The 22180-nt window shown below is 43.2% G+C and overlaps 2 protein-coding genes across 7 annotated transcripts in view; one reads left to right on the top strand and one right to left on the bottom strand.

The window, feature by feature from the left end:
- CHRNA3 (cholinergic receptor nicotinic alpha 3 subunit) overlaps positions 1-12163 on the top strand; it is a 29198-nt gene extending 17035 nt beyond the window's left edge. The window contains exons 5-6 of the mRNA XM_055363924.2: positions 3173-4184; positions 9542-12163. Of these exons, the coding sequence (XP_055219899.2) occupies positions 3173-4184; positions 9542-9670 (1141 nt within the window). The 3' untranslated portion in view covers positions 9671-12163. The remainder of the gene's footprint in view (positions 1-3172; positions 4185-9541) is intronic.
- Positions 12164-12165: 2 nt separating this feature from the next.
- Positions 12166-22180, bottom strand: part of CHRNA5 (cholinergic receptor nicotinic alpha 5 subunit) — a 28689-nt gene continuing 18674 nt past the window's right edge. Inside the window, exons 3-6 of one of the 6 annotated variants that reach the window (XM_055363927.2) lie at positions 19591-19635; positions 17853-17962; positions 15642-16473; positions 12166-13192 (exon numbers count right to left, since the gene is read on the bottom strand). In XM_055363927.2, coding sequence (XP_055219902.2) covers positions 13031-13192; positions 15642-16473; positions 17853-17962; positions 19591-19635 — 1149 coding nt within the window. In that variant the 3' untranslated portion in view covers positions 12166-13030. Of the gene's footprint in view, positions 13193-15641; positions 16474-17852; positions 17963-19590; positions 19636-22180 lie in introns of those variants that run through there. The other 5 variants (XM_055363930.2, XM_055363931.2, XM_055363929.2 and 2 more) reach the window with 5 other exon arrangements.

Below are 22180 nucleotides of genomic sequence, written 5' to 3'. Positions count from 1 at the left end.
GGCTGCCTCTACCCGGCAGCTAATCGCATGTGGGTCCCACAGGTCCTGCTGGTGGTGGTGGTCTGACCGCATACTCTCATATCCTGAGGTGCTGTGTAACCTAACTTTGTTGACAATGTGATCAGATTTGTTATTTTGCTGTCATCCTAGTTGCCCTATTTTTCTGAAGAAATTTAGAGATTTTAAAAACCCATGCCATCATGATCTTTCTCATAGCCCTCACCACCCCCCCACTTCTGTTCTTAAATGCCCCCGTATGGTAGTGCTACCTCAGCTGATCATTTGCACCCATACTACCTTTTCTTTTTTTAATTGCCTCACATGGTTTGGCAGTACACTGCTCAGACCCTTCCCACCAATGCTGTCCCTTGCTGCCAGCCATCTCTGGGTGTGATATTGACTGACTGAGACAGAATCTCACGCTGTCACCCAGGCTGGAGTGCAGTGGTGCCATCTCAGCTCACTGCAGCTTCCACCTCCTGGGTTCAAGCAATTCTCCTGCCTCAGCCTCCCAAGTAGCTGGGATTACAGGTGTGCACCACCACACCCGGCTAATTTTTGTATTTTTAGTAGAGATGGGGTTTCGTCATGTTGACCAGGCTGGTCTCAAACTGCTGACCTCAGGTGATCTGCCCGCCTCTGCCTCCCAAAGTATTAGTATTACAGGTGTGAGCCACCACACCCGGCTTTCATTTATTTTTTGGTCATTCGTTAGGTCAACAAATATTTACTGAGTGCCCTTTATGAGGCTGGTGCTGTGCCAGACCCGAGTCTCCAGCTGGGTCTGCATGTTCTGTCTTCTGCTAGCAGAGATATGACTGTTGACACTGCCCCAGGCTGCACACAGGCCTTCTGATCTGGGTGGACACACCCCAGGGGTGCTGTGGGCAGCAGCCACAGTGACCAGGATCCCCAGAAATGAGCCATCAGCCAAGCTCAGCTAACCTCTAGTATATGTTCTTTGGGCACATGCACACATTTCTGTCTCTCTTCACTTGGGGACCCAAGTTCTGAATGGCCAAGGTTCTGCCATAAACTCTCTGTGGAGTCTCGAGCAAGTCATTCCTTTCCTTTGACCGTCAGTTTTCTCTTTGGCAAAATGAAGGCGTTGGACTAGAGCAGGGGCTAGCAAATGTTTTCTCTAAAGGGCCAGAGAATAAATATTTTAGGTGTTGTGGGTCGTACAGTGACGGTCACAGCTATTCATCTCTGCCCTTGGAGCTCAGAAGTAGCTATAGATAATAGACAACAAAAGGCAGTGGCACTATTCCCCCCCCCCCGATTTTATTTACAGAAAGAGGACCACAGCTTGCCAACCCCTGGACCAGACCCTGGGCTCTGAAGCTCCCTTGCCGCTCTGACATTTTGTTGATCCAGGATGCTGTATGGAATTGGTTCAGGAGGCCTCTGCCTTCCTGAGGGTCTTTTTGACCTTCTGCTTAGCCCAGCCCTCTCCAGGGCCCCTCAGTGCTAAACATGGGCTGAGTCCACTTGGGGACTGTGTGGATGTTCACCTCCACCCCACCCTCCTACCTCTCCCTTTTTCCTTGAGCCAGGAGCAGGAATACTCGTAGGGAATTAAGGGCATGGTGGGAGTGAAATTGGGGCTAAGAATGTATAAACTCAGCAGGGCACCACTGGGGGCAAACTAGCCAACCAGAGGAAAGATAGGTAGTGGCTTTGGCATTAAGCCTTCATGGGTAATGATGATCCTGCTTAACCGAGACCGAGGAGAGACTAGCAAGGAAGAAGGGCATGCACCACAACATTCCCCTTCTGTTTTCACAGGTTCCCATGCAATTACAGCAGCACAAGGATATCCCTAAATGTTTAGGCTTTGTCATTGTTTACAAGGCAAAGGAGTATGGCAGTTGCTCCCTTTGGAGGATGTAAATGCCTTCACAAGGCTAAGAAACTTAACAGGGCTGATCCGAGGAATGTTTAAGAACCTTCCTGGGCAGGGCCATTGTTGTGGAAGCAACTGGCCTTGCTCTCAGATGGCCTCATCTGGCCGTCGCAGATGGAATGCCCAATGCAAGACTCAACAGGGATCATCAGCTGATTTTCTGTCGAACAAACCAACAAGACTATTCCTAGAAAAATGTACATTTCTAAGGCCAGGCAGTGGCTCAAGCCTGTAATCTCAGCACTTTGGGAGGCCGAGGTGGGCGGATCACTTGAGGTCAGGAGTTCGAGACCAGCCCAGCCAACATGGCAAAACTCCATCCCTGCTAAAAATACAAAAAGTAGCTGAGCGTTGTGGTACATACTTATAATTCCAGCTACTCAGGAGGCTGAGCAGAAGACTTGCTTGAACCCCGGGAGACAGATTGTAGTGAGCTACTGCATTCTAGCCTGGGCAACAGAGTGAGACTCTGTCTCAAAAAAAAAGAAAAAAGAAAAATGTCTATTTCTGTGTGAAAATAAATGTCAGGATGCACATAGTGAAAAGGAAGGGAGAAGAAACATGGGGAGAAAAATGGGGATAGATAGGGACACAGAAAGCGAAGAAACCTGTTAGGCTGAATTCGAAAGACAAGGCAGCAAAACATGATTATTGTAAAACAGTACTGGGAAGAATGGGGGTGGGGAGGGTACAGGGAATGGTCAAATCAGGATCCAGAGATAGGGTTTGGAAATAAATCCATCTGACAAGGTTCCGTTTAATGGGGGTGGACTCCCCTGCGTGGTCTGTGCAGCCTCTTCCAGCTCCACAGTCTGGTTTCACACACACATTAGGCGCCTGGTACAGACTGAATGAGGAGAGGGCCAAGCCTCAGGGACCCTGGGTGGCAAATAATCCCAAAGGCTGCTTCAGCACCTGGCTCCAGGAGGATGACCTTCCTCCCATTTCTTTAATTAAAGGGGGGCCAATCCTCTTCGGGCATTTGGGAGTGTATCAGTTTGGGACCTGTATTGTGGGATGAACTGGTGGCCTGCCCTGGGGCAGGGGTTGATCAATATCTCAGATTGTTGTTGGGGAGGGAGCTTGGGCCTCAGTATCCCCGTTGGTAAATGGGGCCAGGAATTGGGTGACCTTTTATGGCACTTTAGCTCTCATCTTCCACTGCCTTCCAAATCATTACTTACTGTGAGAAGCTGGTCGAGATGACCACAATATGACCAAGTGTTAATGACCGTGTGTCACTGTGCCCCCTCTTTGTCTTTGCAGTGCTGTTGGGGATTTCCAGGTGGACGACAAGACCAAAGCCTTACTCAAGTACACTGGGGAGGTGACTTGGATACCTCCGGCCATCTTTAAGAGCTCCTGCAAAATCGACGTGACCTACTTCCCGTTTGATTACCAAAACTGTACCATGAAGTTCGGTTCCTGGTCCTACGATAAGGCGAAAATCGATCTGGTCCTGATCGGCTCTTCCATGAACCTCAAGGACTATTGGGAGAGCGGCGAGTGGGCCATCATCAAAGCCCCAGGCTACAAACACGACATCAAGTACAACTGCTGCGAGGAGATCTACCCCGACATCACATACTCGCTGTACATCCGGCGCCTGCCCTTGTTCTACACCATCAACCTCATCATCCCCTGCCTGCTCATCTCCTTCCTCACTGTGCTCGTCTTCTACCTGCCCTCTGACTGCGGTGAGAAGGTGACCCTGTGCATTTCTGTCCTCCTCTCCCTGACGGTGTTTCTCCTGGTGATCACTGAGACCATCCCTTCCACCTCGCTGGTCATCCCCCTGATTGGAGAGTACCTCCTGTTCACCATGATTTTTGTAACCTTGTCCATCGTCATCACCGTCTTCGTGCTCAACGTGCACTACAGAACCCCGACGACACACACAATGCCCTCATGGGTGAAGACTGTATTCTTGAACCTGCTCCCCAGGGTCATGTTCATGACCAGGCCAACAAGCAACGAAGGCAGCGCTCAGAAGCCGAGGCCCCTCTATGGTGCCGAGCTCTCAAATCTGAATTGCTTCAGCCGCGCAGAGTCCAAAGGCTGCAAGGAGGGCTACCCCTGCCAGGACGGGATGTGTGGTTACTGCCACCACCGCAGGATAAAAATCTCCAATTTCAGTGCTAACCTCACGAGAAGCTCTAGTTCTGAATCTGTTGATGCTGTGCTGTCCCTCTCTGCTTTGTCACCAGAAATCAGAGAAGCCATCCAAAGTGTCAAGTATATTGCTGAAAATATGAAAGCACAAAATGAAGCCAAAGAGGTAAGGATATGGCTTTTATTACATTGGTCATTCATTCATTCAACAAATATTTATGGGTTCCTCGTGGGGCAAGGCATAGGGTACGGGTTAAGAAATTGCCCTCTGGAGTCAGTGGCCTGTGTTAAGACCAGTTATATGTCCTTGGCTATGTTACCTCACCTCTCTGAGCCTGTTTTCTCTTCTTTTCTGTAAAATGGGATGATAAAGCTTGGTATGTGGTACCCTGAAGCTAGCCACCAGGCTGCCAGCAGGCTGGACCATGAAAACACCTGATGCCAATAGACTAGATTAGAATGTAGGCTGGAAAAGGGCATGGGGCCAGATGATCTCCAGTTAGTATTGGTTAATTGAGGTTATATTTTTATTTTTTTTTTGAGACAGGGTCCTGCTCTGTTGCCCAGGCTGGAGTGCAGTGGCGCAATCTTGGCTCACGGCAACTTCCGCCTCCCGGCTCAAGGGATTCTCCCACCTCAGTTTCCCGAGTAGCTTGAACTACAGATGTCCCGCCACCATACCCTAATTTTTTTGTACCAATGGGGTTTTGCCATGTTGCCCAGGTTGGTCTCAGACTCCTCGACTCAAACAATCTGCTCACCTCAGTCTCCCAAAATGCTGGGACTACAGGCATGAGCCACTGCACCTGGCCTTTATTTTTACTTTCTAATTGTATATGTGTTCTCATTGAGGAAGAATTTACATGAAGTGCACACCTCTTCAGTGTACATCTCAATGAGTTTTTACATCATGTATACAACCGTGTAACCAAGATCCAGGTAAAGATATAGAACACTCCCGGTGCCCCTAGAAAGTTCCCCAATGCCCTTGCCAGTCAGTGTCTCCCTCCCTGCTTGGTGCCCACCATCCTGGCTTAGGCGCAGTGGCTCACGCCTGTAATCCTAGCACTTTAGGAGGCTGAGGCAGGTGGATAGCTTGAGATCAGGAGTTTGACACCAGCCTGGGAAACAAGCGAAACCCCGTCTCTAACAGAAATACAAAAATTAGCCAGGCGTGGTGGCACGTGCCTGTAGTTCCAGCTACTCAGGAGGCTGAGGTGAGAGGATCACTGGAGCCCAGGAAGTCTAGTGAGCCGTGATCATGCCACTGTACTCCAGCCTGGGTGACAGAGTGAAGTCCTTTCTTTAATTAATTTTTTAAAAAAGCATTATACTGACTTGATAATTGATTAGTTTTACCTATTTTTTTTTTTTTTTTGAGAGGGAGTCTTGCTCTGTCACCCAGAATGGAGTGCAGTAGTACAATCTCTGCCTACTGCAACCTCTGCTTCCCAGGTTCAAGTGATTCACATGCCTCAGCCTCCCAAGTGTCTGGGACTACAGGTACCCGCCCGCTACCATGCCTGGCTAATTTTTTGTATTTTTAATAGAGATGGGATTTCGCCATGTTTGTCAGGCTGGTCTCGAACTCCCGACCTCAGGTGATCTGCCCGCCTTGGCCTCCCAAAGTGCTGGGATTACAGGTGTGAGCCACTGTGCCCGGCTAGTTTTACTATTGTTGAGTTTCATATAAATGGAATCACATAGTATATAAACTTTTCCCATAGCTGAGGCCGGGACTGTTTGGTCCTTGATGTGTGGAACTTCAGTCTTAGCTGAAGAGTTTCGTATCCAGCTACTCTCTCTTTGAAGTGAGGCTATGGCCAGGCACAGTGGCTCACACCTGTAATCCCAGCAGTTTGGAAGGCCAAAGCAGGAGGATTGCTTGAGGCCAGGAGTTAGAGACCAGCCTGGGCAACATAGTGAGACCTCATCTCTTAAAAGATAATAAATAATAAAATAAAAGTGAGGGGATGGGTAAGGTGGCTCACGCCTGTAATCCCAGCACTTTGGGAGGCTGAGATGGGTAGATCACTTGAGCCCAGGAGTTCAAGACCAGCCTGGGCAACATGGCAAAACCCTATTTCTACCAAAATAAATAAAAAAATAAAAGTGAGACTGCAATAAAATTTTTAGCCTTTTTTTAATTTTTTTTTTTTTTTTGAGACAGTCTTGCTCTGTCATCCACATTGGAGTGCAGTGGAGCCATCGTAGCTCACTGTAGCCTCTAACTCCTGGGTTCAAGCGATTCTCCAACCTCAGCCTCCCAAATAGCTGGGACTACAGGTGTATGCCACCACACCCAGCTAATTTTTTTTTTAATTTGAAGAGGTCGGGGTTGGGGGAGGGGGGGTCGCACTGTGTTGCCCAGGCTGGTCTCGAACTCCTGGACTCAAGCATTTCTCCTGCCTTGGCCTCCCAAAGTGCTAGGATTAAAGGTGTGATCCACCACACCTGGCCTTTTGAGCCCTCAGAAGAACATTTATCCATAAACATTCTTGAGAAGGCATGCCAGTAAGAAGAGAAATAAATCCAGGGGGCTACAAAGGAGAGGAGGAAAGCCTCGGGCTCCACCAGTCAATGGGCAGCTCAGTTCTTTGCACTTCCCTTTAGCCAGGCTCTGCTGGGCTTGTGAGGGACCCCCTGAACCTGCATCTCTGGGCTGGGAGTGGCAGGCTAAAGAGGCAAAGTGGCAGAGGAACAAAGATCTCTCCCTAGCTCTCCCCTCCACCAAGCCCCTCCCCCAGCCATCCCCAGTCTCTGGCCACACCTTCCCAGTTTCTGGGTCTTTAAAGTAGTCTTCTCATGCTTCTGGGCCAGCTCTCAATTTGGGCTAGTTCACCACTTTGCCTAACATCTGTGACTCATCAGAAAATGGCCAATATCATTGTGCTTTAAAGACTTTAGGAGTTAGCCAGGCACAGTGGCTCACACCTGTAATCCAACACTTTGGGAGGCCAAGGCAGGAGGATCACTTGAGCCCAGGAGTTCAAAACCAACCTGGGCCAGGTAGGGAAACCCTTTCTCTACAAAAAATTTAAAAATCAGGCCAGGTGCAGTGGCTCAGGCCTGTAATCCCAACACTTTGGGAGGCCGAGGCAGGTGGATCACCTGAGGTTGGGAGTTCAAGACCAGCCTGGCCAACATGGTGAACCTCCATCTCTACTAAAAATACAATAAATTAGCGGGGGGGTGGTGGTGGCATGAGCCTGTAATCTTAGCTACTCGGGAGTCTGAGGCACAAGAATTGCTTGAACTCGGGAGACAGAGGTTGCAGTGAGCCAAGATCACACCACTGGACTCCAGCCTAGGTGACAGAGTGAGACTCTGTCCCAAAAAAAAAAAAAAAAAAAAATGCCAGGTGCAGTGGCTGACGCCTGCAATCCCAGCACTTTGGGAGGCTGGGGCAGGTGGATCACCTGAGGTCAGGAGTTCGAGACCAGCCTGGCCAACATAAAACCCCATCTCTACTAAATACAAAAATTAGCTGGGCATGGTGCTAGGCACTTGTAATCCCAGCTACTCAAGAGGCTGAGGCAGGAGAATTGCTTGAACCTGGGAGGTGGAGCTTGCAGTGAGGCGAGGTCATGCCACTGCACTCCAGCCTGGGCGTCTCAAAAAACAAAAAATTGCCCAAGTGTAATGACACACACCTGTAGTTCCAGCTACTCAGGAAGCTGAGTGGAGAAGATTACTTGAGCCCGGGAGGTCGAGGCTGCAGCAAGCCATGATTGCACCCCTGCACTCCAGCTTGAGCAACAAAGCAAGACCCTGTCTCAAAAAAAAAAAAAAAAAGATATAAAATTTCTGTCCAGCCAGCTCTTTTTATACCACTATTTCTATTCATGTATAAAACCCAAGTGTCATCTTTCTTCATGAGGCTTGAGTAAGGGTCATTTTATAAATCAACATTAGTATCACTAGGCTCTATTCATTAAGGACTCTGTTCTGAAACAACCTTCTGAGGGAAGTAGTGTTCTTATCCCCATTTTACAGATAAGGAAATTGAGGCTAAGAGCGGTCATGGAATTTACCCAGATTCTCACAACTCAAAAGGAGCAGAGCTGGGATTCTAATCAGTTTGTCTCCAAGTCTCTGCTTTTCCACACCTCTGCCTCCTAGAGCCTTAGGTGGCTGGTAGGGGGTGGGTAGGAATCTCACATCTCAAGGTGTATCTGAAGCACACACAAACCAGTCTTAGGAATTCAAATAAAGTACCTCATGGCAAACATAGCATCGTAATTCTAATTTTACCTATGACAGTAGTGTCACCAAGAGAACACATTTACTCAGGCTCACAATGGTGATGTAAAATCTTCATCTCCTGGCGCCATTTCAGTATACTTAAATTAATAAATTACATGCTGCCTCTTTATTATCATTATTGCTTCAAAATCAGCTGACTCGTGTTCTCTCAATTCAATTATGGCTTCTTTGCTTTCTGAATTGTCTAGGAGTATAATTACTCTACAATTTTCCTTCCTATTTCAAGCCCAAATTGAAGCTGTATTATATACAATTGGTCTTGCTTTTTCTCCCATCTTTTACTTTATTGTCAGCAATTATTTCTGATGTTCAACCTGCTCTCCAACTGCACAGTATTCCATGATACGGTTGGTCTTATGAGTAAAAATGACTTTTGATCAGCTGGGCATCGTGGAGAGGGCAGTGGGGAGGGAAAGAGTGATGAGGATGGACTTGCCCTGTTAACACTTATCTCGTTTTTGGAACAGATGTTAAAAGGAAATTTATTTTGTTGTTTTTGAGACAGGGTCTCGCTCTGTTGCCCAGGCTGGAGTGCAGTGGCGTGATCTCTGCTCACTGCAACCTCCGCCTCCCGGGTTCAAGAAATTCTCATGCCTCAGCCTCCCAAGTAGCTGGGATTACAGGCATGTGCCAGAAATTCTCATGCCTCAGCCTCCCAAGTAGCTGGGATTACAGGCATGTGCCACCACTCCTGGCCAATTTTTGTATTTTTGGTAGAGACAGGGTTTCAACAGGGTTTCACCATGTTGGCCAGGCTGGTCTCAAACTCCTGACCTCAGGTGATCTCAGCCTCCCAAAGTGCTGGGATTACAGGCGTGAGCCACTGTGCCAAGTCAAAAATTTATATCTAAAACTGGATAGAGTACTTTGAAACAATGGTAGATTATATTGGACTATATTAGCCATTCTAACCAAGGCCCAGAATCCTGCCATGGAAGCCTAAGTAACTGGTTTCACTAACTTTATAAAATTAGAATTCAATTTAGAAAAACTAGGTTATGAATTTTTAGGAAACTTCTAATTTGAAACAGATCTAATATGACAGATCTTTTATACCTGTTTCTCTCCTGCATAAACAGAAACTTGAGAATGGTGGATTTCCTTAGACCACATCAGTTAGGAAAAAAAGGGCTTCTTACACATTAGAGACAAAATGGCTTCTACTGCAATGTGTTGATTACATCTTCAGTATTGAAAATGTATTCATTTGCCTTTCCCTCCATGTTTTTTTTTCTCTTTTATCATTTTGTTTTGCAGATTCAAGATGATTGGAAGTATGTTGCCATGGTGATTGATCGTATTTTTCTGTGGGTTTTCACCCTGGTGTGCATTCTAGGGACAGCAGGATTGTTTCTGCAACCCCTGATGGCCAGGGAAGATGCATAAGCACTAAGCCGTGTGCCTGCCTGGGAGACTTCTTTGTGTCAGGGCAGGAGGAGGCTGCTTCCTAGTAAGAACGTACTTTCTGTTATCAAGCTACCAGCTTTGTTTTTGGCATTTCGAGGTTTACTTATTTTCCACTTATCTTGGAATCATACAAAAAAAAAAAAGTCAAGAGTATTTATTACCGATAAATGAACATTTAACTAGCCTTTTTGGTATGGTAAAGAGATGTCAAAATGTGATTCTATGTGATTAGTATGCTATGCTATGGAATATACATGTAAAAATGTTTCCTTTTAGTTGTTGAAACAAAACTGGATAGAAAAATGCTGTTCAGAAATATGAAAAGTCATTCAGTTATCACTACACATCTCCCAGTAATTTTTCTTATTTAGCCCATAATCTCTTTGAAGGTTTATACTAATTCAGCAATCCCCCATCGTTACCCATTTCTTACCATGCATTTCTCGTTCTTTACTGGGTCTAAAGGGCTATGCCTCCGTTTCAGAGAGCTTCAACTACTTCTCTTGCATACTTCTAAATTATACCATGAGAAATCATGCCTAGTTATTCATTGTTAATATAACTGTCTTACTACACCATAAACTGGGTGGATTATAAACAACAGAAATTTCTCAGTTTTGGAGGTTGGGAGGTCCAAGGTCAAGGCACCAGCAAATTTGGTGTCTGGTGAGGGTCCTCTTCCTCAAAGGGTGCCTTCTAGCTGTGTCCTCACATGACTGGAGTAGCTACCTCTGTGGGGTCTATTTTATAAGGGCACTAACCCCATTCATGAGAGCAGAGCCCCCATGGCCTAATCACCTTTCCAAGGCCCCACCTTCTATCTAAGACAATCACGCTGGGATTAGGTTTCAACATATGAATTTGGGGAGGACACATTTGGACCACAGCATGAACCTTTAGAACAGGGTTTCTCAGCCTTAGCACTATGGACATTTTGGACTGGATAAGTATGTGTTGGTACAGAGTGGGGGTATCCTATGCATTGTAGGATCTTTAGCAGTACCCTAGCCTCAACTCACTAGATGCCAATGACATACCTTGCTTCTTCACCAGTTACGATAACGAAGAATGTCTCCATTGTTAAATGTCGCCTTAGGAGCAAAATTGCCCCTGGTTGAGAAACATTGCTTTAGACAAATTGTTAAGAGTATCATGTACTACACTTCTGAAACTTAACATGATCATCACCACTGACAGATGATTCACAGAGACTGTTTGAATCTTGTCTCACTAGTTTTTCCTGTGCAAAAATAAAATGGACAGAATTGCAGCCCGCTGTGACTCATGTTTCAATAAGTCAAAAGAAAGATGTCGATAAAAATTTATATATAAAAATCATAAGTAACAGTAATGGTAGTATAAGAGGGATCAGGGATGTATATGAACTAAGGTAGGTAGCTGGCAGGCAATCTAAATTCATCACACCAGGCTTTCACTCATTAAATGGCATTAAACACCTGCCTACGATTAAATGCAAATTAGATAGGGTCTCCTCTGCCTTCCAAAGAGCATTGGCTTGAACTTAGATAGGTTACTTATTATAAATAAATGAGGTGTTTGTTTGTGATCTCAACAGCTAAGAGTTCTAAATTGAACAGAGGGTTTCTGTCAGTGTTCGCTACCTGGTCACACCTGAAGTGGTGACATTTAGAGATGGAATTTAACTGTTTTAACTGTGATACATTATACTGTACTAAATCATTTACGCTATACTAGTAATAGGCTAAGATTTATTACATCTAAAGGCCCTTGCAACTCTAAGATTCTATTATTGTAATTGTTAGAATGAAGGAGAGAAAACTGAAATATTACAGGTACATAACAGTGTGCATATACCAAGTTAGAATACTGTGTTTCATATTAGAAGATTGTTTTCTCACAGAATGATTTAGACCAAAATATGTTTGAGACAGAGTTTTGCTCTTGTTGCCAGGCTGGAGTGCAATGGTGCAGTCTCGGCTCACTGCAACCTCCACCTCCCAGGTTCAAGCGATTCTCCTGCCTCAGCCTCTTGAGTAGCTGGGACTACAGGCGCCTGCTACCATGCCCGACTAATTTTTTGTACTCTTAGTAGAGACGGGGCTTCACCATGTTGGTCAGGCTAGTCTCGAACTCCTAACCTCTGGTGATCCACCTGCCTCAGCCTCCCAAAGTGCTTGGATTACAGATGTGAACCACTGCCCCCGGCCCTAAATATGTTTTTTAAATGGGGTTCATGTAATTGTAGTGGACTGACTATTCTAAGATCAAGGATAAAGAGATACTACCACAATTTACATAGAAGATGGTTCTATTAATTGTGGGAAATGTGGACAAGAGGATTGAAATTAATGTTAAGGATATGCTACTGCGTGTCCACAGGAGTTGTCTACTGTATGACTTTACAGTGGAAGCTAAGCTACAGAAATAGTTAACACAATAATTATTAAGTTTAAGCATCTAAAGAATAAAGTAAGCCTTAAAGGAGTTCCCAATTCCTGTTTTTCATTTATTTTTAAAATGTTGGTTATGGAAAAGCAGCAGCACGTTAAGTTGTTGTTATTATTATTTGAGACTGAGTTTTGCTCTTGTTGCCCAGGCTGGAGTGCAATGGCATGATCTCAGCTCACCGCAACCTCCGCCACGTGGGTTCAAGCGATTCTCCTGCCTCAGCCTCCCAGGTAGCTGGGATTACAGGTGTGCGCCACCACCCTGGCTAATTTCGTATTTTTAGTAGAGACGGGGTTTCTCCACGTTGGTCAGGCTGGTCTCGAACTCCCAACCTCAGGTGATACACCCACCTCGACCTCCCAAAGTGCTGGGATTACAGGTGTGAGCCATCGTGCCCGGCCACATTAAGTAATTATTATATCAAGCATCACATTAAGTAATTATATCAAGTAGTCAGCTTTTTAAATATAGCAGTATAATATTATATTAAAGATTAGCTGTTACTCAGTGAGTACAGGAAAGTTTACATACCTTTACCAAATGCAGAAAAGTTTTAAAATCAGTCTTCAAATACAACTGGAATTCTCCAGCACAGTCAAAGGATGAACTTTACCGTGGATTATAAATTAGTATTATTTGCCAGGATACAAATACTAGATTTTTCACTAGTCCAGTTCAGATAATATTTTGCTGCTATTTTTAGAAGATCAAATGTATCTCATCAGTTATTACTTCAGTCATACAGCCAACTGTTCAAATGGATCATCTGTTAACATAAATTGAGGTTAGCAACTTAGTCTGTTAAAGCTTGCACTAAATTTAACACATAACTTACATTTTCGTAATTTTATAGGTGCCATCAGATATATGTGTGTTAACTAAATGTATACTTCAGTCCCTTGGGAGGCTTCACTTATTTGCATTTCCAATATGAACTGGTGTTAATATATTTGCCCATTTATAAATAACAGGAACAAAAAGCCCAAGAGATCCAACAATTGAAACGAAAAGAAAAGTCCACAGAAACATCCGATCAAGAACCTGGGCTATGAATTTCCAATCTTCAACAACCTGTTAGGAAAAAAATAAAAATGCATTAAATAATTGTAAATTGTGTATACATATTTTAAGATATAACAAACACACTGAGTTAGAAGCCAAATCAATTTCTGCCTCCCATTGCTGCCTCTAAACGGTAAGTGACCCTATACTCAGCTCAGGGACAGACACTAGCCTGAAGGTCTACTATAGATATAAGCTTTAAAAGACACTACAAAATATGTTCATTTACACATCAACTTATATTACAAGTGGTTTATTTTGATAGATTAAAAATTAGACTTGGATATTTTACAATAAACTTAAAAAAATTATTCTTACTATACTTACTTATTCTTGCCCAGTAGTGTTTACTTATTTTAATATTTTGAGAGACTCTAGCCTGAGATTAATTTCATGCCAAATTAAAAGTTGGTTCAGAATAATACATGTTAGAAAGCTGTTCATCTTCCTCACATACACACTTTATTTATTTCTGGATTTCCTAGGGACCACTTCAGTCTAATTTCATGAGCACAGAACAGTCTTCCCTGGAGCCAGCTTTAGTAGGGAGCTGGCTCAGCAGCTCGGAGCCACCACAAGGAAAAAGGATGAGCCCAGCCACTAAGCAGCAGGGGCTCCCCTTTCTACAAGGCCATTTCCTTGACCAGGGGCTTCCCTGGCCCTGAACCTCTATGAAGGATGGTGTCCTCTATGGGAACTGCCTCCAAAGTGTAGGATAATTTAGAATTCAGGGCATCGTAAACCCTGTTACTTCTCTGCTTATTTTATTTTGAGACAGAGTCTCGCTCCATCCCCCAGGCTGGAGTGCAGTGGCGTGACCTCGGCTCACTGCAACCTCTGCCTCCCAAGTTTAAGTGATTCTTCTGCCTCAGCCTCCTAAGTGGCTGGGACTACAGGCACATGCCACCATGCCCAGCTAATTTTTCTATTTTTAGGAGAGACAGTGTTTCACCATATTGGCCAGGCTGGTCTCAAACTCCTGACCTCGTGGATCCACCTGCCTCAGCCTCCCAAAGTGCTGGGATTACAGGCGTGAGCCACTGCACCTGGCCACCTCTGCCTTTGTTTTCATCTGAAAATAAAACCAACCTCCTTGGTCCTAGTAGTATGAGCCATGACCCTTTTGCACAATACTTTGCAGACATTTATTAAATTCCATCTCAGTCTAAACCATTACCTAAGAAATCTATGTACTTTTAAAAACTCCATTGATAGCTCCAAACCTTATAAACTAATTTCATTATGCTACCACCAAATAGATACTTCACAAACCCACAAGCATTAGAAGTTTTTATGATGGGTGCACCAAAGTCTCAGAAATCAGCATGAAAGAACTTATGCATTTGACCAAACACATGTTCCCCAAAAACCTATTGAAATACAATAAAATAAGGAAGGAAAGTCTTATTGAAATTAAATCATTAAAATATGAAAAAAAGTTTTAAAAATATATACATCAAATGTCCCTTTTGGGGTAAAGGCTGTGATTTTGCCAGATTTATTCCATCTCCTCATACCTGATGGAAACTTTCCATTTAAAATAGCTTTACAGATTTATAATTCACATAATGTTAATGTACATTAAATTATGAAAATATTACTATGGTCATAGGTTTAAAATAATACACAACAGAAGAAATAACAGTGACAAGACTGAATTTTATATTTATAAATTCCACATTAGGCTCATTCTTTAAAAGAACTTTTTTTTTTTTTTTTGAGACGGAGTCTTGCTCGGTTGCCCAGGCTGGAGTGCGATGGCGTGATCTCGGCTCACTGCAACCTCCGCCTCCTGGGTTCAAGCAATTCTCCTGCCCCAGCCTCCCGAGTAGCTGTGACTATAGGCATGTGCCACCATGCCCAGCTAATTTTTGTATTTTTAGTAGAAATGGGGTTTCACCATGTTGACCAGGCTGATCTCAAACTCCTGACCTCAAATGATCCACCCACCTCGGCCTCCCAAAGTGCTGGGATTACAGGCATGAAGCCACTGCACCCAGCCTAAAAGAACTTTTGATAACTCCATTAACTGTTATAATGGAGTTCTGCCTACAGATTATCACAATTTAGAAACAAAGTTACTGAAGACAAAATTAAAACAGTTCACCCACTGCCCTCACCCCAAGAAATTAAAACAATTCATCAGGTCAGAGCCAAGAAATATGGCAGGATTATTATTCCTTAGAATACGTAACACTAAATTTTCTTTAGAGTTATCCAAGATGCTGATGGCAGAAGTGGAGAAGTGAGATTTGTGTAAATGCCCCATTTTGCAGGTGCTTTAACTGAAACAAGCCTTAGTAAAGATCTTTTATAGAAAATATGTCAACAATTCTGGCCCTCAATCTATGCTTAGTCTTACTTAAGGGTCATGCTGTTTACTCTGCCAAAATTAATGAAAGTAACTTCTGAACTTAAAATGGAAGCAGATCTGCATTTGTAAATACACATCACAGACCTCACGGACATCATTTTCCTTCATGATGTGTCTTGTAATGTAGCGAATAGAATCGAGCGCAGCTTCCAATGTGTTTCTAGAAGATTTTGGTCCACTACCACTCTCAGTTTCCTCTTTCTGAGTGAAGTACCTATCTACATGACTTCTCATGCAAAGCAGTTTGGGAAGCGTGTGAAGAAATATCTTGCGGACCCAAGGCGCCATGGCATTATGTGTTGAGGAAGAACGATGATGAATGTTGATAGCGAAGACGGTTACCATAATTGACAGTGTCACAAAAATCATGGTAAATACCAGATACTCTCCAATCAGAGGTATGACTTTTGAAGATGATGGTATGATCTCTTCAATAACCAGAAGGAAGACAGTCAAAGACACAAGTACTGAAGTGCAGAGACAAATCTTTTCACCTTCATTTGAAGGAAGATAGAAGACAAGTACAGTTAAAAATGAGAGCCCAATACAGGGTATTATAAGGAACAAGGTATAAAAGAGAGGCAGGCGCTTGATTACAAATGAGTAAGTGACATACGGATACCAGCAACAGCTGTCGGTTCTGTTTCCTTTGCTCCCTGTTGCACTCACAATTTCCCATTCTCCATTATCAAAAAAATCTCTCTTGTCTACATCTTGGTCCTCTAGAATTATATCAACCTGTGATCCATCGTAAGTCCAAGAACCAAATTTCATGGAACAGTTCTGAAGGTCAAATGGGAAAAACGTGACATCTATGGTACAGGAACTTTTGTAGTTTGCTGGTGGAGTCCAGGTGACAGTGCCATTGTACCTGATGACTGTTTTCGTACTGGTCCCTTCAAAACGTCCATCTGCACTAAAATACACACATATAAAATAACAATGCAGAAATTAAACAATGCACATGAATTGTATTAATATAAGCCTAATATAAAAGCAGGCCTATCATTGATTGCATGAAATAATTTTTAAATTACTATACTTCAGATAAGATATACCTGCTACATAGGGACCCTGCTCCAGGAATATCTTCCTTAAATATCTAACTCTACTACAACTGAACCCCTTCTTCTGCATCTACTCCAGAACTGACAAATTTTCACAGAAGCCTGAGATTCTAATGACTGAAAAGACCTCACCTTACACACAGAATAGACTCAGGCTATTGACACAATGGGCACGCATACAGCCAGAACCTGAATCCACACTCCTAGACTCCCTGCACAGTGCTCTTCTTCCTTCATCGCAAATACTGGCCGTTTTTTACTTTAATGGGGAAAGATCATGAACACCAAGCTGGGCATGACCCTGAAAAGCAGCTGTGCCTCTCAAGCTCTCCCACCAAGTAAATTCATATATGAGAAAAGTCTAGTATAGAATCCATATACTAGGAAAGCACACCACCAACATAAGATTTCTTTAAAATGTTGCTGTCTTCAAATTCATGTGGCTTTTGCACACTATTCTGTAATATATCCATGTTTAATATAAAAGTTTCCAATTACTGAAAATAAAATGATGCTCCAGGAAGCTGCATCATGTGTCCTTATAAGCTTTGTTCACTTCTTAAGAAGCATGGAGGTAAAAGGTGTCAAAAGATTAAAGATATTTTTGCATAGCAGTTGCTCTGTCCTCATGCCAAATGGCCTTCTTTCGAATCAGACAAAGTGCTTTAAGATAAGCACAAATTCCCAGATTTGCCCAGGAGTGGTCTTAGAAAAAAATAAAACTGGTACCCAGAATTTTCCTCTCCTCTAAGTTAAAAAAAAAAAAAATCCTCAAAACACACCCAGGTAGGATGCCTCTAAAGATGAATTAATAATTAACCCAGCATTCCTCATTGTGGGAAAATGATGATACAGTATTTAAACACAACTAGAAGGATGCACAATTCAACATAAAATATGACCTCAACGACGTAAAAAACATACAAAAAAATCTAGAAGTCTGCCAAATATGTAGTCTAGTAAATCAAAGGGTAAATGGAGGTATCAGTCCCCTTGGTGTGACCCCCTACTCTGCCATGTGCTAGCTCTGTGATCTTGGACAGGAACAACCACCCTAAGCCTCTGTTTCCTCATCTATAAAACATGTAATCATACCCAGGCACATGCGGTCATGTCATTTGATTTTTATACCTAAACAATTTCAAAAGGGAGAAAAATTATTAGTGCCTAATAGAAATACAAATGTTTTCTTTTGAAAATATAAAACTATATTTAGAATATAACTTACTTATCAAACAAAACGATGTCTGGTGTCCAGACAGAGTCTGAAGGAACACGTATAACTTTTATTCCACCATAGTCATCAGGGTTCCATCTTAATTTTACATCTATCCATTCCTTTAAAACAAAGAAATCTGCCTCAATTTCAATAAAACTAATAGTCAAAAACGGTGAATACCATACTTTTTTGTCACACCAGAAATTTTAGACATGAGATCATCTCTACCCCCAATAGAGAACACCTCCCTGTCTTTCTTATTATGGGCACCAGATAACCCTGTCCCCTTGTGTGGTGGTTCTCACCATGGTCCCTGTGAGACACAGGTGAGAACCAGAGCTAGATGTGTTCACGGCTCTGCTCGGCAACTCTTCTCCCATCAACTGACCGACTATACCCAGGACTTGAAGCCACAGGCACTTAATATCCAGGTTCAAGGGAAACATTCTTTTTTCCAGATGTACTGTCACCCAGTTTGGCTGTTCTGGTCCATGCAAAAGGGAGTTGGATTTATTGCACATTCTGCGTATTTCAATACCTTACCCTACCTCCATGCAGTTACAATTCTGTGATCAAGTTAGGAGCTGCACCCTGAGAAAAGCATATATGCCTTTCAGGAGTTCGGGGTTAGAAAACAAATAGTAGGTATAAAAATTAGGAATGATAAAAACAAAAGGAAGCGCTCAACAGCAGTTAGGACATATGTATGGTGGCCCGGAAAAAAACAAAAGTCCTTTATATAAAAGGGACTATCTATAAAAAAAAATTCATTTCATTCTTGCCCATTTCCACCTTAGAGAGTCAGAATCCTTGCAGTGGCCTATAAGCAGCTGCTACTCCACCAGCCTCTTCTTGCTTATCTGATGCCATCTCCTACACCCCCTCTCCCCAGTGGTTCTCTCACTGCTAGCCACACTGGCCTCCTTGCAACTGCTTAAACACACTAGGCACACACCAGCCTCAGAAACCTTTGCACTTGTAGGTCCTGCTGCCTGGAACGCTCCTCCCCACATATACACATGGCTTGCTTCCTCTCCACCAAGACTTTGTTCAGACATTATCTTCTCAATGCTGTTTTCTCTGACCACCATTTTTATAAGTACACCCCCCACCCCAATACTCCCTATCTTCTTTTCCAGCGTGTTTTTCCCCAAGCTTATCAGCTTCTAAGGTACTATACAACTTACTTGTTTATTTTTCCCCCACTAGAATGAAGTTCCATGAGGACAGGTGATGTGGTTTGGCTGTGTCCCCACCCAAATCGCATCTTGAATTGATGGTTTTATAAAGGGCAGTTCCCCTGCACATGCTCTCTTGCCTGCTGCCATGTAAGACATGCCTTTGCCTCTTCTTCATTTTCCACCATCACTGTGAAGCCTCCCCAGCCATGCTGAACTGTGAATCCATTAAACCTCTTCCCTTTATAAATTACCCAGCCTTGGGTATGTCCTTATAGCAGTGTGAGAACAGACTAATACTACAGGGTTTTTTGTCTGTTTTGTTCACTGCTGTTTCCCCATAACAGCGTCTGGCACATAATAGGCACTCCAAAAATACTAGCTGAATAAATACAAGAACTCCATCTACCCTCATCTTTCTGTGTCCTGCCAATCCACCAAGGCCATATAGTCACGTATTCATTCGTATTCACAAATATACATACTCTTGTATTTCTGCTACAATACATATAATAAAAATAGGTGTCCCAGTCACTAATTGGGTGCCCGTTTGAATTTTACACACATACCTGTTTCAACCAGACGTTTGTTGTCATTAACTGATTTTTCTCATCCTTTAAAAAATAAAAATTTAAATAAGATTGATTTCAATTACAGAAACAATAATTCTTTAAATAATTTCACATTGTTATATAAACACTCTTCTTCACATAGTACCCACATTTCATTCATCAATCTGGTTCTCTAGAAAGCTAGGATCTTTCTTCCAGCCTAATTTCACATTACTCCTTTCAACATACTCTCTATTTCAGATAAACTACACTAAAAGATAGCTTTAGCATTTTTGCATTTAACATTAATCATCTCAACTACTATATTTCCTCATATTTAAGATGCAGTCTAAGATATAAGCACAGTGTTATTTTATGTGCTTAGCACTAAGAGGAGAAAAAAAGGCTGTCAATGAATTACAAGCTGCCATGAATTGTAAGACACATCATGATTTCAGAAGTATTAAAATGCGGAAAAGTGTGCTTCTTAGAATCAGTGAGATACGGTATTTCTGTACATCCCTGAGGGACATCTCTTACAGTCATTTGCCTCTGCTGAGGGAAGAATCTGAATCTCCCTGTAGGTCTGCTAGACAGAAACAACATTGAGGGCTGGGCGCAGTGGCTTATGCCTATAATACCAACACTTTGGGAGGCCAAGGTGGGCAGATCACTTGAGGGCAGGAGTTTGAGACCAGCCTGGCCAACATGGTGAAACCCCATCTCCACTTAAAAAAAAAAAATACAAAAAATTTGCCAGGCATGGTGGCACATGCATGTAATCCCAGCTATTCAGGAGGCTGAGGCACAAGAATTGCTTGAACCCGGGAGGCAGAGGTTGCAGTGAGCCAAGATCATGCCACTGCACTACAGCCTGGGCAACACAGCGAGACTCCATCTCAAAAAAAAAAAAGAAAAGAAAAGAAAAGAAAAAAAAAATATTGGCAGCCTTGAATGCGAATTTCATAAAGCTTTTCGTGCCTACTTTTGTAGAGAACTGGAGGTCCTTGGTACTTCTCACTTACACCTCTCTGCTATCATGTCTTTGCTATGCCGGTCCTTTACCAAATATTCAAGGTGTAATTAAAGTAATACTTCTTCCATTAAATTTTAGTGAAATATCATGGAGCCAGGAGAATCAACGAAAAATCCATAATCACCAGCCGCAAATATATTATGTGTAGGACACAATGCTATGCACAGAGATTCACAGAAGTATGAGGCAGCTGGGGAGATAGGACAGGGGTGTAAATAAATATTAATACCTCAGGTAACTGGAGGTGACCCATTCCTTACCCCGTCCCAACAAAAGGTAAGTGACCCAGGACAAAGGAAGAGACCAGAAGGAAGCATACCCCTGAGGATGCAGGCAGCTCCATGAGGTTCCTGCATGGGGAGAATGAGTACTGGGAAATGCAGCATGGCCATCTCTCTTACACTGCAGTTCCAAAGAGCAATTTTCCTTGATTAAAACACTAGAGCTGGCTGGGCATGGTGGCTCACACCTGTAATCCCAGCACTTTGGGAGGCCGAGACGGGTGGATCACGAGGTCAGGAGTTCGAGACCAGACTGGCCAATATGATGAAACCTGGTCTCTACTAAAAATACAATAAGTAGCCAGGCATGGTGGCACACCAGTAGTCCCAGCTACTCAGGAGGCTGAGGTGGGAGAATCGCTTGAATCTGGAAGGCAGAGGTTGTAGTGAGCCGAGATCATGTCACTGCACTCCAGCCTAGGCGACAGAAACTGGCCCAGAGAGGTGACTTGCTTAAAGTCACAGCACCGATTACTGGTGGCACTGATTTTAGAACTCAAATTTCCTAAATCTAAAGCCACCAACTCTGCTATCCACCCTAGTCGCACACCATCCAGAATAACTGCTGATCCCTGTATCTGAATATGCCTGTTAGGCAAAAGTTCTAAACAGAGGCATTTATAATTAGGAAAGTTCTGGTAAACATATTACCCATGATGGTATATAGCAATAGGTCATCTTTGAGAATCTAATGAAACTTATGGGCCCTTTCCCTAGAAAAATGTGCACACACACATAAACTGGGCTCCCAGTCAATACTCAGCACTTTCAACAATAACACAGATAAAAGAATAATCCATAAGTTCACAAATGGCCCCTAAGATGTGGTGGTTAGCCATTACCATAAGGGATACCGCCTAATTTAATGTGACCTCAAATACCTCCCAAGCACCTATAATGTGCTCAGCACAACGGAGGATGCAACAAAAATGAAACTGAGGACAGATAAATGTACGATGATCCCCAGGAGGAAACCTAAACTAACAAATGGAAAAATGTTAACTACATGTGTAAGTACAGCAGAAGAGTTTCAGGGGTAATCGTATTTATAAAAAGATTTTATCTTTAAAATCAAAACAAACAAGCCAAAAATGAGATTTAAAAACAAAAGACAGAATATGTGGGAAATAAGGCAGAAATCCACCAAATATGATTCCGGGGAGCTTAGCGATAAAAGGAACCTAAAACATCTCAGACACAATTCAGTGAATTTCCCATTCTCCATCTCCAGAGCCCTCACCCTTCATCTCCCCTGACTCCAGTCCTTTTCTGCTTTCGTAGTCACTGACAT

This window comes from Gorilla gorilla, chromosome 16 (genome assembly GCF_029281585.2).
Source record: "Gorilla gorilla gorilla isolate KB3781 chromosome 16, NHGRI_mGorGor1-v2.1_pri, whole genome shotgun sequence".
Classification (NCBI taxonomy): Eukaryota; Metazoa; Chordata; class Mammalia; order Primates; family Hominidae; genus Gorilla; species Gorilla gorilla.
The sequence above is the reverse complement of the archived record's forward strand: the minus strand, read 5'-3'. Positions and strand labels throughout refer to the sequence as shown.